This window comes from Oryza sativa, chromosome 4 (genome assembly GCF_034140825.1).
Source record: "Oryza sativa Japonica Group chromosome 4, ASM3414082v1".
Taxonomy (NCBI): domain Eukaryota; kingdom Viridiplantae; phylum Streptophyta; class Magnoliopsida; order Poales; family Poaceae; genus Oryza; species Oryza sativa.
The window spans coordinates 13,571,209-13,588,294 of NC_089038.1; the positions used below are offsets into that span (position 1 = coordinate 13,571,209).

General features: G+C 41.5%; 1 protein-coding gene across 6 annotated transcripts; it reads right to left on the reverse strand.

The window, feature by feature from the left end:
- Positions 1–3,393: 3,393 nt before the first annotated feature.
- On the reverse strand, positions 3,394–13,291 carry LOC9266921 (uncharacterized). Of its 6 annotated transcripts, none has more exons than XR_001545211.3 (13): positions 13,175–13,291; positions 12,917–13,095; positions 6,212–6,355; positions 5,850–6,123; positions 5,375–5,756; positions 5,203–5,284; positions 5,004–5,124; positions 4,782–4,936; positions 4,395–4,692; positions 4,197–4,315; positions 4,031–4,110; positions 3,877–3,951; positions 3,394–3,729 (listed from the first exon to the last, which is right to left on the reverse strand). XR_001545211.3 is itself a non-coding variant. In XM_066309316.1 (13 exons), the coding sequence occupies exons 9-13, from the start codon at positions 4,894–4,896 to the stop codon at positions 3,711–3,713; spliced, it is 678 nt and encodes a 225-aa protein (XP_066165413.1). In that variant the 5' UTR covers positions 4,897–4,936; positions 5,004–5,124; positions 5,203–5,284; positions 5,375–5,504; positions 5,654–5,756; positions 5,850–6,123; positions 6,212–6,355; positions 12,917–13,095; positions 13,175–13,291; the 3' UTR covers positions 3,394–3,710. The 6 variants fall into 6 exon arrangements, 4 of the variants coding, with proteins under 4 accessions (XP_066165413.1, XP_066165415.1, XP_066165416.1 ...); XM_066309316.1 differs by having other exon boundaries at positions 4,197–4,585; positions 5,375–5,504; positions 5,654–5,756; XM_066309318.1 differs by having other exon boundaries at positions 4,197–4,394; positions 4,512–4,585.
- Between the last annotated feature and the right edge of the window lie 3,795 nt (positions 13,292–17,086).

The following is a 17,086-nucleotide window of genomic DNA, read 5'->3' on the forward strand; positions in this document are numbered from 1 at the left end:
AAATAATAGACAATAACTATATTATCCTTCAGTTGTTACATTGCATATCACGGTATGTATATAATTTCACTCCAAACCCTAACCATTTGATCTGAAAACACGAGAGCTGTTATCACGTAATTGAAAACCTATCCCTCACAGTTAGGACCTCTTCCAATGAATCAAATTAATTAGTCCTCACGGTGATGCAAGCTGGACTTGTATTGGGCTCCTGCCATGATTGTGGTTGTAGGCCATTCGTGCTTGTGTGGTCTGATTTCTAGCGTGGGGGTACACCAAGCTTGACTGAGGGGGGTGTACATATAGTCACTGAGGGGTATTAAGCACTAATTTTTCTTTTGGAACTGGGTGCCTAGGAACCCCCTTAGTGTACTACTTAATTAGCTTCACCCCTGTACCCGACTATTCCATAGTGAATCGCGAGGTGGATGTCTTTCTGTCTAACAAGTTTTTGGCTCATCGGAGAGCTAGATTGCCAACTCTGGATTATTTTGGGAATTAGTTGTGTGTTATTCTCGTGGAGAACGTCATGTGCCCTCTCCCTCCTATTCTTTATTCCATGTATTTTATCCTCTTTGTAACCCTTCTTTTTATACTCTAGGGCACCTACAAGGCTACAACTTAATTCGTGTTGATGTTTGTTCTGTGTAAACTCCTTGGAAGTAATTTAAGCTATTCATGTGAGGAAGTTCTCCCACATCCCCAAGTGACCTTTTAGTAAAACACTATATATTAATCAAATTAATCGAGGGTACAATTACTTTGCAGCTAAGCTAGCTTTCTCTTCAAGAGGACGGAGAGATAACAAAGAGCACTGCACCGATCTGCATTAATATTTGATTTGGTCTGAGTACTGCATGATCAGCTTGTGCATGATATTGATGAGTGCTGCTGCCTACTATATATCCTAGCTTGCGCAGTTTGGGCTGAATATGAATGGCCAGGGTTTGCAATTTCAGTTGCTCAGAAATTTCGGTGGTTGCCAAAAATTTCGTGATTTTTTGTTTTTTTTGCCGAAATTATTTGAATTTTTAACATATTTTGATTGAATTTGAACAAATTTTTACCAAATTTACAAATATTTGATAAAAAAAACCTAATATTTTGGTGAGATTCGTGCTTGCCGATGGCGGCCAAGATTACCGAATTTCAAACCATGGCGATGGCGCATGTCACCTAAGCAGCAAGCCGGCCGGCTAGAACGCATGCGTGCAGCTCGCACAGTGGCTTAGGTGTGTGAAGTTCTCTAGATAGTGGTGTGCAATCACCGGTGTTCTGTCATAAGCAAGAGCATCGGTGTTCTCTCGCGCATGAAGGTTTTGAGAGGGTTGCACGTCCGATTATCCCGATGCCTTCTAACCCTATCTACACAACTATTCCCTAGTCTCCTACATACCTGTCCAAGTATTGTTTCTGTCTTGATATGCCCAACTTTACTACCTAAGATATATATCAACCCGATATATGTGGTCTCCACTGTTCATTTTGAAGTTACCACATTTATACCCTTATCCCTCGGCCTATATATAAAGTACACTAGACCTTAAGGCGCGCTTCGCAGCGCCCTATCGTGTGTTAAGGGTGATGCGATGTATAGATTCAGATGGATAGCACTTTGAGAAATTCAACGAACAGAAGTCCATGGGACATGTGAGCATGGCAAGAAACTATCGCGGTACACATGCACTTAGCACGGGAACTAACATAGTTACATAGATAGTACTACTGCAAAGCAGAATAGTATCACACAATAGCACACGAACTTAATACGTTACAGGATACTGCTAAGAAAGGGAAGAATACGATACAATGCTGTGAATCAGAACTGATTGTTTCTACCGATGTGAATTAGAACCTATTGTTCCTACGGAGTTCGGTTGGAAGCCGCTGCATCACATCTGATCTTGATCCGCCTTCGATAGGTCCATTATCTGAATCAATTGTTGATTGCGTTCATTGAAAATGTTTGATGACTGGTTTTCTTGGCCTTGACTCTTCATAATGCCGTAGTGTTTCGCCATCGGTGTCGCTACCACTGTCCTCATCAAAGTAATCAAAGAGCTTCTCAATATGAACTAAAATTGTAGAGCCAGCAGCATCACGATTCCAGTCAACTTCAGATGGATCCATTGGTCCTCTAGTTTCTATGTTCCATTCAATAATCTTTGGTATGAGATCAATATCGGTCGTCCATGGAGCTAGCCTTGATACTGTCAGGTCTTGTATATGGTGCTGACCGTATATTTCTTCAACCATGCAACTGATTCAGGCGGCACTCCTTCTAAAGCAAGGATAACTCTTTGACGAAGAGGTCTTTTGGTGCTATGTATATTGGTTTTAAATGGTTGAAATTTCAGCCGAGTAGTTTGGAAAGTAAATGAGCCTTTCTCAAAAGCTTTATGAGCCTTTTCTTCTTCATTATCCATGAACAAAGCAATGTACTTTTTCTCTCTAAAAGGAAGAAGGACTGCTATTTCATCTGTGTCAGTACACGAAACTACAGCCAACATTGCTATTATCTTCTCTTTGATTGGTACACCGGCTCCTCCAACAGAAATAACAACAGCATTTTGATAGATCACATCGGCTAGGAGCTGACATATCTCTTTTGGTCTGCTAAACTTGGTTGCTCTAAGTGGACGGTTTGTTCCATATGCTGGTTCTTTACCCTTGTATGAGAATGTAGCATCGTTGGTGTATAAATTCATCTTGGTTGTTCTATAGCTGGGGAAAAATTTAGGAAGAAATTCGAAGCATTAATAAGACCGATCTAATGTAGTAGTGTGGTATGGAAAGCCAGAGAATGGAGATGTTTGAAGCTCCTACCTTGGTTTGTAGAGATGGTTGTTTGTTGTTCTTGTTTCCCTCTCCTTCTTGCTGCAAGACGAAAAGCACGGCAAGGAAACTGAGCTAGTAAGAACGGCGATGTAGAAACTGTAGTACTGTAGTATGGGAAACTGGAGAATAGAGATCTTTGATGCTCTTACCTCAGTTCGTGGAGATGTTTTATGCTTTCTTGTTGCTCTTCCCTTGCTGGAAGAGGAAAAGTGAGCAGTGAGCAAGCACAGAGAGAAAGTGAGAAGTAATAACCAGTAGAAATAGCTAGGTAACTGACATGGCTACATTGGTTGTTGGGTTCAGTACTGAATACATTTCTTGAGTTGTCTTGTCACATATGGCAGTGAACTGTGGATAGCGATATTGAATACGCAGGCATATAACATTTGATGCTAGTAGCTTTTTCTATCACCTCACTTCCCTAACGTATATGATTTAAAAAGTTAATGATGTAACGTGCTATGTGTTCTCAATAGATCACATATCACTATACGGAAGCAAGAAGAAATTGCTATATAGCAAGAAATAGTTTGGAGCAAAGAGGAACTCAAACCGTGGAGAAAAAGGACTAAATGGTAGAATGCAATCGATAAATTGGTTCCAATTGCTTTGAATAGAATTCATGGTTATCAAGGCATGCCCATGATAACTACAAATACTGGCAGCAAAACCAAGTGGAAACTTCTGTCTCACACATAAGCTATGAAATTACATGACAGGTTGAAGTTTTGAAGACATCAGTAGATTCTACTCAATAGGAGCCAATCTTGCAAAATACAGTTTGCAGGTTACATGCCAGGAAGGATTTAACAGAGCACGGTAACAAAAGGCTCTCTTCAGCTGCAACTGTGTATGCTCCATCCCATGGAAATCTAAGTGGACTCCTGGGCACTGTAGAAACGAATAGAAATGATATAAGAACCTATATGCAATGTTGTCTGCTTTCTTGAAACTGAGAATGTAGAAACAAATAGAAATGATATAAGAAGCTATATGCAATGTTGTGTGCTTGCTTGAAACTGAGAGAATAAAGCTTACCCTGTTTCCTGTTGCTCATCATTATCATTTCTGAAGAGTTTCCTGGCTTCAGTGCTTCCAGGTGAGGCTCTTGTCCTGTTCCATATTTTGGGTGCAGTTAGGATTTTTGTGATGTCTTATCGAGTAACAACCATAGGAATTTGATATAGCCTACCTCTTCTTTGTTCCTTTGGAAGTGCTCTGGGCTGCACCTAGACCAGCAGCTTTTAGCGTTGCAAGCGTTGCATTGTCTTCCTGTACACCGTGTTTACTTTGTTAGATTGCGTACTGTATATCTATAGCACAGGTATGAACAATGTAATAAATGCAAAGGAAAATACCTCATCCTTTACTATTGCGGAGGCTTTGGTTTCCCCCTTTTTTGATGAACACTCAGAGATAACATCAATTCCTTTTGTTGGAGTAACCATAGGGCCACTGATTCCAGCAGAAGGAGTATCTGGAATTGATTCTTGGCCGATAGAAAATCCTTCAGAGGTAGCCGGAGACATTGCTAATATAGGGTGCCTAGCAGATACCTGTGATGGTGAAGGAGACATGAGTAAAAGCTGATTCTGTGGGCCATCTCCAGTGAGAATGTTGTTGACCTGGAAACAAACATTTCCAGTTGACAGAGTTGTCTCTGTTAAGCTAACATTGAATGTGAATTCCTTTTCCAGGAGCCCTGCGATTTCCTTTGGCTCGAACTCCTCACCAGCAGGGTTGTCATCTAGTAAGATATCAACTGATTTGCCTATCAGCTTTTGTGCCATATGTCCGAAAAGAATAAACTTTGTATCAGATGTCATCTAGTAAGCTATGAGACTAAGTTTGAACCTGTGAACGGTAAAGTAAGGGAGGATGTGTGAAATCTCTACTTAGCAATCGATTTCGCTCACAATGCAATGTTTGTCACACACTATTACCTTGGGGAAGCAGGCACAGTTGGTGGGCAGTCATCGCCAAAGCAACGATAGAGGTAACCATATGGTTTTGCTGTCCTCTTGCACTTGTCACATGCATTGTACCACCAAGGGCCATCTATTTTCTTGATAGTAACTGTGACGATGAACTCGTTCTTCTATGAATCGATATGTGTTAGTATGCGGAAAATCTTGTTAATATATGAGTAGTAAGAAGAAATTTACCTTGTATTCGAAAGGATTTAGATCTTTGATCTCAACAATTGTCTTTTGTTCAGCTGTAGCACGGATCGCGTTCAATGGAGGCAAATCAAGCCACTTGACAGGTTCATGCTTGTCTTTCATGCTGTTGTATAAAACAGTAAACATATAAATTAACTATATGTGTGTCTAATAGCTAGCTAGTTTAACCTAATAGAATTACCTATCTCTGAAACTCTGTATTTCATCACAGCCAATGTTGATGTACCATTTGCATGCATTGTTTCCTGATAGGTAGACCTCCCCTACACAGTTGAAAGGTGCAAATAATGAAGTGTAAGATGTGATGGAAGAAAAGAGAAAGCAATAACATCAGATGTAGCAAGGAAGCTTACTTCTGAAACCCTTGACAAGTGTCCCAACAAATATAACTATTTGTGGTTCCTTTGCCCTTTTGCAAATACTTCTTCTGCAGGAAATTCAGTAGCACGGTCTCCCCAGAGCGAGATGTGGATAGTATCATTGCTAGTAAAATAGGGTAGTAAGAGTTGTTTAATTATGTTGTGTGGGAGTGGTTATCAGGTTAGTAAACATGTCAGGTTCAGAAGCATGTCATGTCAGAAATGTATAAAATAAGCAAAGCAATATATTTGTAAGAAGCAGATAAATCTAACTTTGCATCGCGCATGTGAACGTTGCGCTTCAGGCTATCAGCATTCCTTGTGCACGAACGAACAGATGTTATAGATGTAATCTCAGTGATCACCCCAATAGTATCTGCATGTTGGCAATTATTTTGTGTCATGCAATGTACCGAGCATATAAGAATCAATTGAGTATCTAGCTATTTCTATAGAACAGAGATAGTACCAATGAATGAATCCTTTTTGTCCACAAGTGATGGGAACTCATTGAAGCTTTTCAGTGTGTAGACATATGAAGGAAAGCTGGATGGCGGCTCCAAATATTCTTCAACTTTTGTCCATTTTGTGAGGGAGATAGCAAACTTGTTTGCAACTGGCCTGTAGATTTTGTTACGTGGCTTGACTCTATAGTATGCCAGATAGTAGATTTTTCCTTCAGTCAACAATGGCTCAAAAATCTCATTGATATCGGGGAAAATCTGAGCAGATATGCTATTCCCCTGTGCAAACAAAAGCAGTATGTGATCAACACTTTGCTACAATGTGTCATATGAAAGAAAAATCAACATGGGCAAAGAAGATTCAGACCGTCTCATCAACTAAGACCAAAGCCTTGTGCAGCAGTTTTGTTTCATCACTTGCATCGCAGAACTTCCACATACGGGACAAGCGAATACAGTGGCAACTTTTGCTGCCGCCTAGCTCGAGCTGAGATATCAAGCAGTCACCCATCTGTTTATACATAAATAAAAGATCGTGTTAGTTCTGGATATGCAATATATGTAAAATGGTGGATGGAGTAAAATAAAGAGAGAGCAAACATCAAATCACGTACAAATCAAACACACTGAGGAAAGCACAAACAGAGCCGAAAACTTAAATAGAAGAGAAACCATTCATCGAATTTACAAATAGCTATGTATCATGGTCCTGCATCGGAGAAAATATATGTGATGTAAGTTTTTTTTTATCTGAAAACTTGAATAGGCCACTGTCACACTGTTGTAGCATACCACTGATTCAAGTGATCTAAGAATCTCATGGTACACCACATTACTAGTCTCTGAAGCACATGATTCATTATCATCCTCTATGAGGATTTTAAGACCAGACCTTGAAGTTGCTCTTGATATCACCACATATAGTTGCCCATGTGTGAACACTGGTTTTTTTAGGTAGACACCAACATGCGACAGTGTTTGCCCTTGGCTTTTGTTTATTGTCATCGCATAGCAAACACGAACAGGGAACTGACGTCTTTGTAGTGTGAAAGGCCATTTTGAATTTGTCGTGTTTAGGGAAATTCTAGGTACAAAAACAATCTCTCCAATTTTAGATCCAGTCAATATTGTGCGTTGAAGAACCCATTCACCGAGCACATTGATCAATAATCGTGTTCCATTGCAAAGCCCCATTGATTGATTTAGATTTCTTAGCAGCATAATAATCACACCTTTCTTAAGAACCAAACGATGATTTGGAAAGTTATTAACATTAATAGAATTGGGAAACTCGGTTGGGTATAACAGATCAAGATCAGGTATGTGTTCAGATGATTTGGCTATAGTGTCACAACTGAGATATTCCTTTTCTTCACCAGGTAGCAAACCAACAACGTAATTATTAATGTCATCAACAGTGCCGTTGTTTGGACAAACAATAGCACGGCATGACAGGTATGTAGGATCTGTGTGATTGTGCAACAAATCAGGGAAAACCTCATCTATAAGTGCAGGTATTTTATCGCCATCGGTTTTAATCAGCAAGTCCTGAGGAATCTCAACCCATGTTGGCTCAGTTTCGCGCTCTCTTTGAGTCGCAGGCACATCACCATTTCCTATATGAAGCACCCATTTTGCAAAATTATCAAGTTCATCTTTTTTTGTTTGTGTAAGCCCAGATCTAAGCAATCGCATGTTTATTTTTAGTGAAAGGAGCTTAACATGGCGCCATAATGGTGAATTTGTTATAGATGCATCGTCAATTGAAGCCCTCGAACCTTTCTGTATAACAGGCAAAATCTGCCTGAAATCTCCACCAAGAACGATTACTTTTCCACCAAATGGGACAATAGCATTCGCAGGATCATGTTCAGACAATAAATCTCGTAACGTTCTATCTAATGCCTCGAAGCATAGTCTATGGGTCATGGGTGCTTCATCCCATATAATGAGTAAAGTTTTTTGTATGAGTTCTGCAAGAATAGTTCCCCTCCTAATACTACATATGCTGTTCTCGCTAATGTCAATCGGGATCTTAAACCTCGAATGCGCTGTACGGCCACGTGGGAGCAACAGCGAAGCTACACCAGATGATGCAATTGCAAGAACAATTTTTTGTTCGGAACGGATTTTTAATATGATTGCGTTCCATAGGAATGTTTTGCCTGTACCACCATGACCATAAACAAAGAAGAAACCTGGCTTTTCGAAGCTAACACGGTCAATAATGGTATCGAAAACTTTTCTCTGGTCGCTGTTTAGTTGTGGGATTAAGGCACTTGCATCTAAGGATAAAGCGGTGCAGTCGAGGGTTAGTTCTTCATCAAGTAGCCTATTCCCAACTATGTCATCCGACGTATTGCTCCTTTGAGGAAGGTCATAATCATCTATGCATCCACCACTATTTGCAAATACTGTGGCCAGTCCTTTAATAAGCAATGACATTAGCTGGTCATGTGGCACAATGTAGCAAGGGTTTGAAAGAGCATTTCTAAGTCTACGTTGAATGTCATCTGTAAAGTAGAGCCAATATTTATTGAAAAGTGCACGTATGTCACCAACAGAACAGAACATGACAACCGTGACAAATAATTGTCTAAGCTGAAATGAGGTCGCACTTAAAATAGACTCATCAAAAAGCAAATGCCATTCAGCATCACTGTCGAGCAGGCCTCTTGCTTCACATACTTCTCTAAACGTGGAATATACCACACCATTGAATGTTCGAATATCAGCGTAGCTACATGCCCCTTTGACTATCATCAGTAACATTCTTAGGTAATGGAGTTCACCAGATGTTGAGCTAACATAATAGATTCTGCCAATTTTTACACATGGTGTCCTAGGACGCCAATGTCGTGAGCTATTATCCCAGCTAAATTCTTTTGGGAAATCACAGTAGGTTAAATTTCGTCCAGTTGGGTGTTTTTTATTAGCCTCAAACCATTCAGTTAGCATAGTTTTATTCGCAGCAGGGCTGTGCAATAATTTTGTAAGATCAGTTCCTTTTTTGTATTTCACAAAGTTCATTCCAGGCAAGTGCACTGTGAGACGTTCAACAGAAGGCAATCTATAATGTATCTCAAACTCGTAGGCTCGCAAAAAAGCCTCGCATGTTGTTAGAAACCTAGCATCTATGTACTATTGTATTTCATTTACTGGTGTATCTTTTTGGCTCTCTGCTCAAGCAGGATTTGTCTTGTCAGATGCCTTGTCTGTTGTTTCAAAGTATACCTTCGTTCTATCAGAGCCCTTTGTCACGTACTTAAAGAGATACTTTATCATGTTCGATTTGTTGCACCATTCAACATTTATGTGTGCTTGATATTTTTTTAGCAATTTCATATTGTAAGGAACAACATTTTTGTTATCGAGTTTGAGACCGTTCTTGACAACATAGCGACCATCATTACGTCTCTTGTAAACAGTGAAGCCAAACTCATCGAGCATTGTTTCGTCTTGAAATGATTTTGGGAAATGCTTTGAGCAAGAACCTTTTTTCATGCATGGGCAGCTTTTATTGTCGTCCTCACAAGGGCCATGTATCATGAATTCATCTACTAATGCATAGCCAATGGGATCAGTTAGAACATCAGGTATCTAAGCTGAGATGAAACCGTCAACAATAATTGGGTCGAAGTCCGCGTTCCTAGCAGCTAACCATACAAGGCAGTGTATATGGGGCAGGCCTCTTTTCTGGAACTCTACTGTGTACAAAACTACATTGTCAAACAGAAATTGGTAAGTATCATAACAAATTAAACATGAAGGATTTTTTTTAGGTGGTGGGCAGACCTGCTAAAACAGGACCAAATGTGTGCCCTTCCTTAATGTCTGAAATGAATTCATCAACCTTCATGTTGAAAACCCGCACTATCATATCAGCTCTATCACTTGGTACTTGACCAGGCTCGAAAAGCAACGCATCATATATTTCTTGCCATTTAGAGTTGCATGTGAATGTCACAAAAAGATCAGGGGAACCTAGAACTCGACATATCGCCATTGCATCCTGATAATTCTGAACCATGTATCTTCTCCCACCAGTAAAGCTTGATGGAAGAACATATTTCTTTCCAACAGAATCACCTGTTGAAAGACCATGGTCTATAGCGTCAACAATTTCTTGTACACATTCAGTGCATAGGTCAGGTTGGTGGTCAGCTATGAATTGTAGTCTCGATCCTTCGACAGTTGAGTATGCATCAACAACTAGAGAATCACTCAGCCTACCACAACAAGTGTATGGGTTAGGCTTATTAAGTCTGTAGTGCATTCTATATATGTAATACTCAAGCATAGTGACATATCGTCTCGCTGTAGGAGCCAAACTTCGGAAATCAGTATATTTGATACCAAGATGGAAACCCCTATCTCCATATGGGAAAAGCAAAGGGTATGGCAAAGCCATGTAAGAAGGGTGTAGTGCAGAAACTTGTCTTAATCGATTGTCTTTGGATTTTACTAACACATCGTAAATGTATGCATCTTTAGAGTAGTCACCAACTACAATCCCAGCTATCTCACCATTGGAAGGCAAATTGTACTGAACCTCGTCCTTAGCATTGCAACCCATGAGCCTAAGAGCAGTATCCTGGTATCCATGTTCCTCCAATCGTTCTTTTGCATAACGGAATGACTTAACCAATTCGTTGTGCTCGTCTAACATAGACCCTAGTTTTTCAACGATTTGTTTATCAGGAGGGCCATCACTGGATGATTCTTTATCAAATATATTCATTCGGTTAGTTGTTTCGTTGTCAGTATCATAAATATATAGCTGAGCAAATTTGGGTGGGGCACCATGTTTTGGTAGCAAGCTTCCTATACGATGGTGGACCACGCCATTTATCTTAAAAACACAAGGTGATGAGCCTGTATTTATCGACCTATCAATATCAGCCCCTAGTGAGGTAAATGCAAAGAGAGAGTTGTAGGAACGAATTTGTCTAAGAAATCGTTTGGACCGAGCATCGCCATCAAACTTTAGTAGTTTAGCTAAGAAAGAGGGAGGATGTTTCAATTCAGGCAGGTCAATTCTACCTCCCTTGCAGCAAAGGTTGTACACAACCTTTCTCTTGGACACCAAAGATGATTTCTTAACTCTTTCTTGATACCAGAACACAGCACCACAGTATGGGCACTCGTGTGTTGGGCCACCATAATATGAGCGTTCAGGATAGAGAGCTACAAGTAAGCAACATCAAGGGAACATGCAAAGTAGGGGAAAAGGACATATATGGCTAGAAGTCAGATAGTTAACCTTTGAGTGATTCAACATAATCCTTAGGAAGCGGCAAAATGTCATCGACACACGGGTGAGGACCTACTAAGTTGAATATAGCATAAGAAAAATAACCAATCTACATTGAACTAACCCGCAAAGCCTTTGGTATGTAAAAACAAAAGATGGCGTCTCCCTCTATTGGTTGCAGCGGAAGCTGAAGGTATATCAAGCAGCAACGTTCTCTTTCCTAATATGATCGGTCTTAGAGCAGAGCTTTTCGTTGGGAATTCGTTGTAAAGTAAATGTGAAAATTAGCATTCTGTGCTCACTCTTGGTATGCATGTCCTCTCCGACGCTCTGTGCGGCAAGCAACATGTTGTCTACAGCATTAGCTGGCACAACAGTAGCACCAAACGAATTAGCAGGCAATGTCTCAGCACTGGGAGCAGATTGAGCAGCTGCACTTCCACACTGATCAACCCCACCAAACACCGGGCTTGCTAAATAACCTAAATACACACACTGCAATTCAGCATTGGGAAACTAACAAAGAGAGGACATCATTCAGACCATAACTGTTGAATGCTAACCTTGACCTAGTGCCAGTTGACGACGTTTTCTACTATCACGGGACACGACTTGACGATGCACCCAGCATGATAACAGATCGGCTACACACGCATAGAAATGGAGCATGCTAATTCCACATCACAGGGAACAGGAAAGCAAAAACCGTGCAGCAAAGTATAGGATATTAGTACCGTAACGAATCAAAGTAAAAGGGAACCAATCTATTATCAAGGCGTCCATTACAACATACATAGATAACATATATGCCAATTAAGCTGCAACATAAAAACGACCATAAAACTAACTGGTAACACAACGGCCTAAAACCCAACTCACAACGTAGCACACGAACGGGCAGGATAACGTATGGTGGACAGGAATAACCACCATAGTGGAAAATCAGACAAGTTGTTTTCGTCCAGAACAAACCTAAACCACATAGAACTGAAGTCCCTCAGAAGGAAATTATTGTGGTCAGCATGCAAACCATGTGGTACCCTAAACTGAGCTAAGCACGCAGATGCCGAAAGAGCTAAATCTATAGCTTTCATAGCCATCCTTCTATATGTGACCATAGACGCGTAGTTGTAATCCTGCACAACAAACCCGTATTTAGATTGGAGGAACCGAAGTGCCTCCGAAGCAGCGATTTCGTGAGACATATCATATGGCTCGGATGCCACAACCCAGAAGAATCTACACTCTGCATTTCCCGGAAAACCGGCACACGGAAGCAGCAGTTCAACTCCCGCAAGTAGGGTGCCGTCGTTCCCGAGCTCCCAAAGGTAGGAAACGAAGGACACACCACAATGGTATGCGACGGCATTGAGCAAGGAGATGTACGACACCCCAACGGACAACATCTCCGTGGTTGCAAAGCTGCAGTGCGGATGGGAATGTAAAGACGGTGAAAGAGAAGGCAAGGAGTAAAGAAGAAAGGAGGAACCTAGAACCCAGAGTCTCTGCCTGTGACTATATAGAAAGTAGTATACGCACGTCTAGTTAACTGGGCTGTACAGTACTCTGTTTTTTTTTGGCCTATGTGTGCAAGCGTGCGTGGCAAACTAATTGTGCTGAACAACCACACCAGGAAAGGAAGGAAAGAAAGGCAATATTAAGCAGTCAAACAAACACTCAGACAAACAATGGCAAAAGGGAAAAGAACGCAGCAGGATAAATAAACTTCAAAAAACGAATGAAAAGAAAGGAAAGGAAAAATGCAGCGCAGTATGAAGGTATACACAAAAGGGGAAAGGAAGAAGTCTCGAACGGTACCTCACAATGGCAGAAGGAAGCAGAGGAACAGGCTGAAGAGCAAAGATCCGATCCCGAAAAGCGCTACCGAGCCCCTCCTATTGCCGGTTGAAGCTGAGCAAGCATTCCAACCAACAGATGAGCGAGGAGCACGCAGCAAGATCAGAAACCAGCATCAACAATCCTCGCAAGCGGAATCACTGCATACCAAGAATTAGTCCACCATAGTAAAGAAATGATTCGTGAGAGGGAAGAGAACAAAGATGATCTAAGAGAAACCTGAAGAACTCCATGGCCATCGGTTGTTCCGGAGCGGGGACGGATTAAACACGGCAAGAGAAGGTGGTAGTAGAAGGCGTGTGTTTTTTTGCTCTAGCAGGACAATGCATCGGGAGCATGCGTGCTGAGTGCGTGCTTTTGTCCAATGGACAAAAGATTGAACGTGACTGGACAGGGCGAGCAGGACCGTGCAAAAAAAGTGTTAAAAATGTAACCCGGTAACTTTGGGGGCTATAAAACAAAAAAACGTGAACTTTCAATGCTATATAACCAATTTTGCCTAAAAAAATGGTACTCCTCAAGCACTAGCACTGTAAAATTGCTCATGTAATTAAGTATAGGAAAAAGTACGAATTACCCCTTGAACTATCGAGGTCGACCGAATTACACCCCCGAACTCGAAAACCAGACATTCAGCGAGCAGCGCCCTGTCTCTCCGATGACAAGTTAATCAGCTTCTTGTTTAATTAGTTTAGTTTTCTCTTGAGATTCTTCCTGGTTTCTTGGGCTTTGAAACCAAAAAATACAGCGACGATGCATGTGGAGATTATGGTTACCCCATATCTACATGGCGGTTATGTTCCAGCTGGATATATGGTACCAAATATAGATAGAATATCTTTATGAGAACTCGGGTTAGATTCTAAACTTGTATGTCAAGAAAATACCCGGGATCCTAGTCGGTTACGATTGTATTTTATCTGTAATCCCATGTTCCGTTAGGATATGGACTGTAGTTTGTAAAACGGATCCCTTCCCCTATATAAGGATGGGTCCGGGTTCCTCTCGGGACGATTCTTTTTTTCTCCCAATCATACAATCAATAACACACTCGGCGGAATCATCCCCGGACAGGAGTAGGGTATTACTTCTTGAATAAGAAGGCCTGAACCTGTATAAAACTCCTTGTCTCTAAACCCATCCACTTTCCTAGCTTGATAGCCACCCCCTTTTATTATTGCCGAAATCTTGTTTCCACAATGCACACACTGTGATTAGTTTAATTAAGCTTAGCTTCGATCTTGCTCTCTAGAACAAGTTGACAGTGCATGCATATGATGCATCGATCTGCAGGTACTGGCGGACAGGTTATTCCCGGCGATGGCGACGCCGACGACGACGACGACGTGTTGACGCATGTCACGCCGGCCCACCGGCACGGGTCGTCGGCAGCGCCCCCGACGGATCGTCGATCACCGCCGTCTTGAACGCCAGCGCCACCACCGCCTCCACCCGCGCGCCCCACGTCGTCGTGGGCGGCGGCGCGTCGCCGTCGACCCACGTCGCGTCGCCTCCAAAGCCTACACTACAGACAACAGATCGATCGGCCGCCCGTGCGCCGGCACAATGCCGTCGCCTTTTCGGTACGATGACGACGAGTAGGAGCGTGGCGGCCTGGTCCAGGCATGGACGTCCGAGGAGAGGAAGTTGGCGTCGCCGTCCTACCCGCGGCGGCCGTGTCGCCGGTCGATGAGGAGGAGGTCGAAGAGTGCCTTCCGCCTCCGCCTCCGCCTCCACCACCGGCTGCCCGGGCGAGCTCCGCCTCCGTCTCAACCGCCCGCCACCCGCCGCCCGCCACCATCCGCCGCCGGCAGCGTCGCCTGCTCCCGCCCTAGAGCGGTCGCCACCGTGCTGGTGAGGAGAGAGTGGAGGAGAGATTAGGATAGAGTAGTGAGGGATAGAGAGGGGAGGGGAACTGACAGGTGGGGCCCACTGATTTTATAAACAAAATTTGCTGACTGGACTGCCATGTGGACCCAAAACCACTCCGGATGGAGTCAGGGGGGTTATTTATCCGGTTTCAATAGTTGAGCGTGGAGAATGTCTGGTTTTCGAGTTCGGGGGTGTAATTCGTCGACCTCGATAGTTAGGGGGGTAATTCGTACTTTTTCCTTAAGTATATATGTCGTCATATGAAGTAGCATTATATTATTCGGCCTTCTCTATCTGTTCATCTTTTTATCTGTTTCTCCTTTCTTCAAACAGCTTGAGTTTGAGTTATTAATCAATCATCATTTTCAGCATCATACCCTATCCATTTAAAACATTGATTGCAATTTCGATTCGAAATTTCAGAAATTTTGGTAATTTCATCCCTACCGGCAAGCAAATATGTAGCCCGAAGTTTCCAGTTTTTTTTTAATTTGGTTAAAAATCTTCAAATTCAGTGAAAATTTGTTAAATTTTTAAATAATTTCATGCTGAGTAAAGTTTGGAAGTTCTAGAAAAATTTCGGTGACACCAAAATTCAAAATTCTTGGTTGAAAACGAAAGCGGAAACCCTGATTTACTATCAACGCAATGTTAATTTGGTAGTAATATTTGTTTAATCGGGTTACATTCGTGATGACGATAAGCGTATCTCAGCCATAGCAACCCCATGCCATTTTCTCGTGAAGAATGGAACAAGGAAAGGGTGAAGTTTTGGCAAAGCAGTGCCTCTGAGAGATGAACGAAGAAAGAGCCTGATATCATACTTGGGATAACGATCAGCTCACACGGCGTGCAATCGAAGGCGCATACGGGCAATCTTGTACAAGCCCTGCCTACCATATGTATGCATGCATATCGAAGTCCCAATGCCTCCTAAGCCCTAAAAAGCACACGCATAATTTGCGACATATGTATCGGTGTAGTTGTGTAAAGCCTAGCATGCATATATGCATCCAAGCATTCAATTGGAATTAATGTACCCAAACTTTTCAGCTATTTTGTCATTTGGGTGGATATGCACCCTGGACATTTACTTATAACATTTGTTAGCACCCAAACTTGATACCTATACTCGAAATAGAAAACACATTATCAAAGTTTGGAAGCATCGGATTTCCATCACATGACCGATTTGATGGCCGCCTATAGGAAGTGCTTATGGTCTGACCGGTGGTGTAGGGCCTGTGAGATCAGCTAGGTCTAAGTTCGAATTGAATTTTATGGTGTCTCGGGTTTTCTTGCTTAGGGAGATATTTTTTGAGTTCTAATTGATCTCTATACCAAGTTTGATGTAGGTAGGTCCTATAATTAAGAGGCAAAACCAACCCCTTCTACTTTGAACACGACCGGTTCAATTAGATACACGATCTACTTTGAACACAATTAACCAATTGAATCGCTTTTTAAATATCGCATCTTGTAAAGTAAAAGTTATTCCAAACTAATTAGCATTTGTAAATTATATTAACCCATTCTTATTTGTGAAACTAAATTTCTGGAATTTTCGAAGGCAGTAGACATGGTAGGAAGTGCTTATGGTTAAATGATTTTAATTTGTTTGATTTTAGTAAAATATTTTCAAACTCAGAGTGAAAAAAAACTGTATTTATTTTAATTTAGTGCCAATGAGGCGTACCACAAAGACACCAAACTTTCACACAGGACGCTCGCACCCAACCAACTGCACGACGTTCCATGGCGACGGGTCGATCAGGGGCAATTTTGCAGGCTCCCTCATGCCTTGTTTAAACATCTGGTGCACACTGAATTCTTGAAACCTTCCAAGCCCATGCAACAAGTTTATACATATGGAGATCTCTATGAGCAAGTTAATTTTTATTTACTGGCTATAGCTGGAAGTAGCCTGGAGTGGCTTGCCGTAGACCAGCATTTGCCCTTCCTGTCTCTATCACCTGCAATAGTAATCTTTTCTTGCATTCCAGGATATATATATAAGGCCAAGTATGCATGTTTGCCAGATGTAGCATCTTAGATATATTTAGTAGTATCAATATATATTAATTATTATCTCTTAAATAAAAACTTGAAACTTGTATACAAAGTTCCATATTGTGTATAAGGAGGCCACATAAAAATTTTCATATTTTTTGAAACTTCTGATGAGATAAATCAATTGTTAATATTATATGCTTCTAAGGGTATTTTGGGTATTTTTGAAAAAAAAAAGAGTCTAGCCCT

Coding starts and splice junctions, on each gene's coding strand:
- LOC9266921 (XM_066309316.1), bottom strand. CDS start 4,896: ATGGCCCTTGGTGGTACAATGCATGTGACAAGTGCAAGAGGACAGCAA. Junction 4,586..4,781: donor ACTGTGCCTGCTTCCCCAAG/GTAATAGTGTGT, acceptor ATATCTTACTAG/ATGACAACCCTGCTGGTGAG. Junction 4,111..4,196: donor CCGCAATAGTAAAGGATGAG/GTATTTTCCTTT, acceptor CACGGTGTACAG/GAAGACAATGCAACGCTTGC.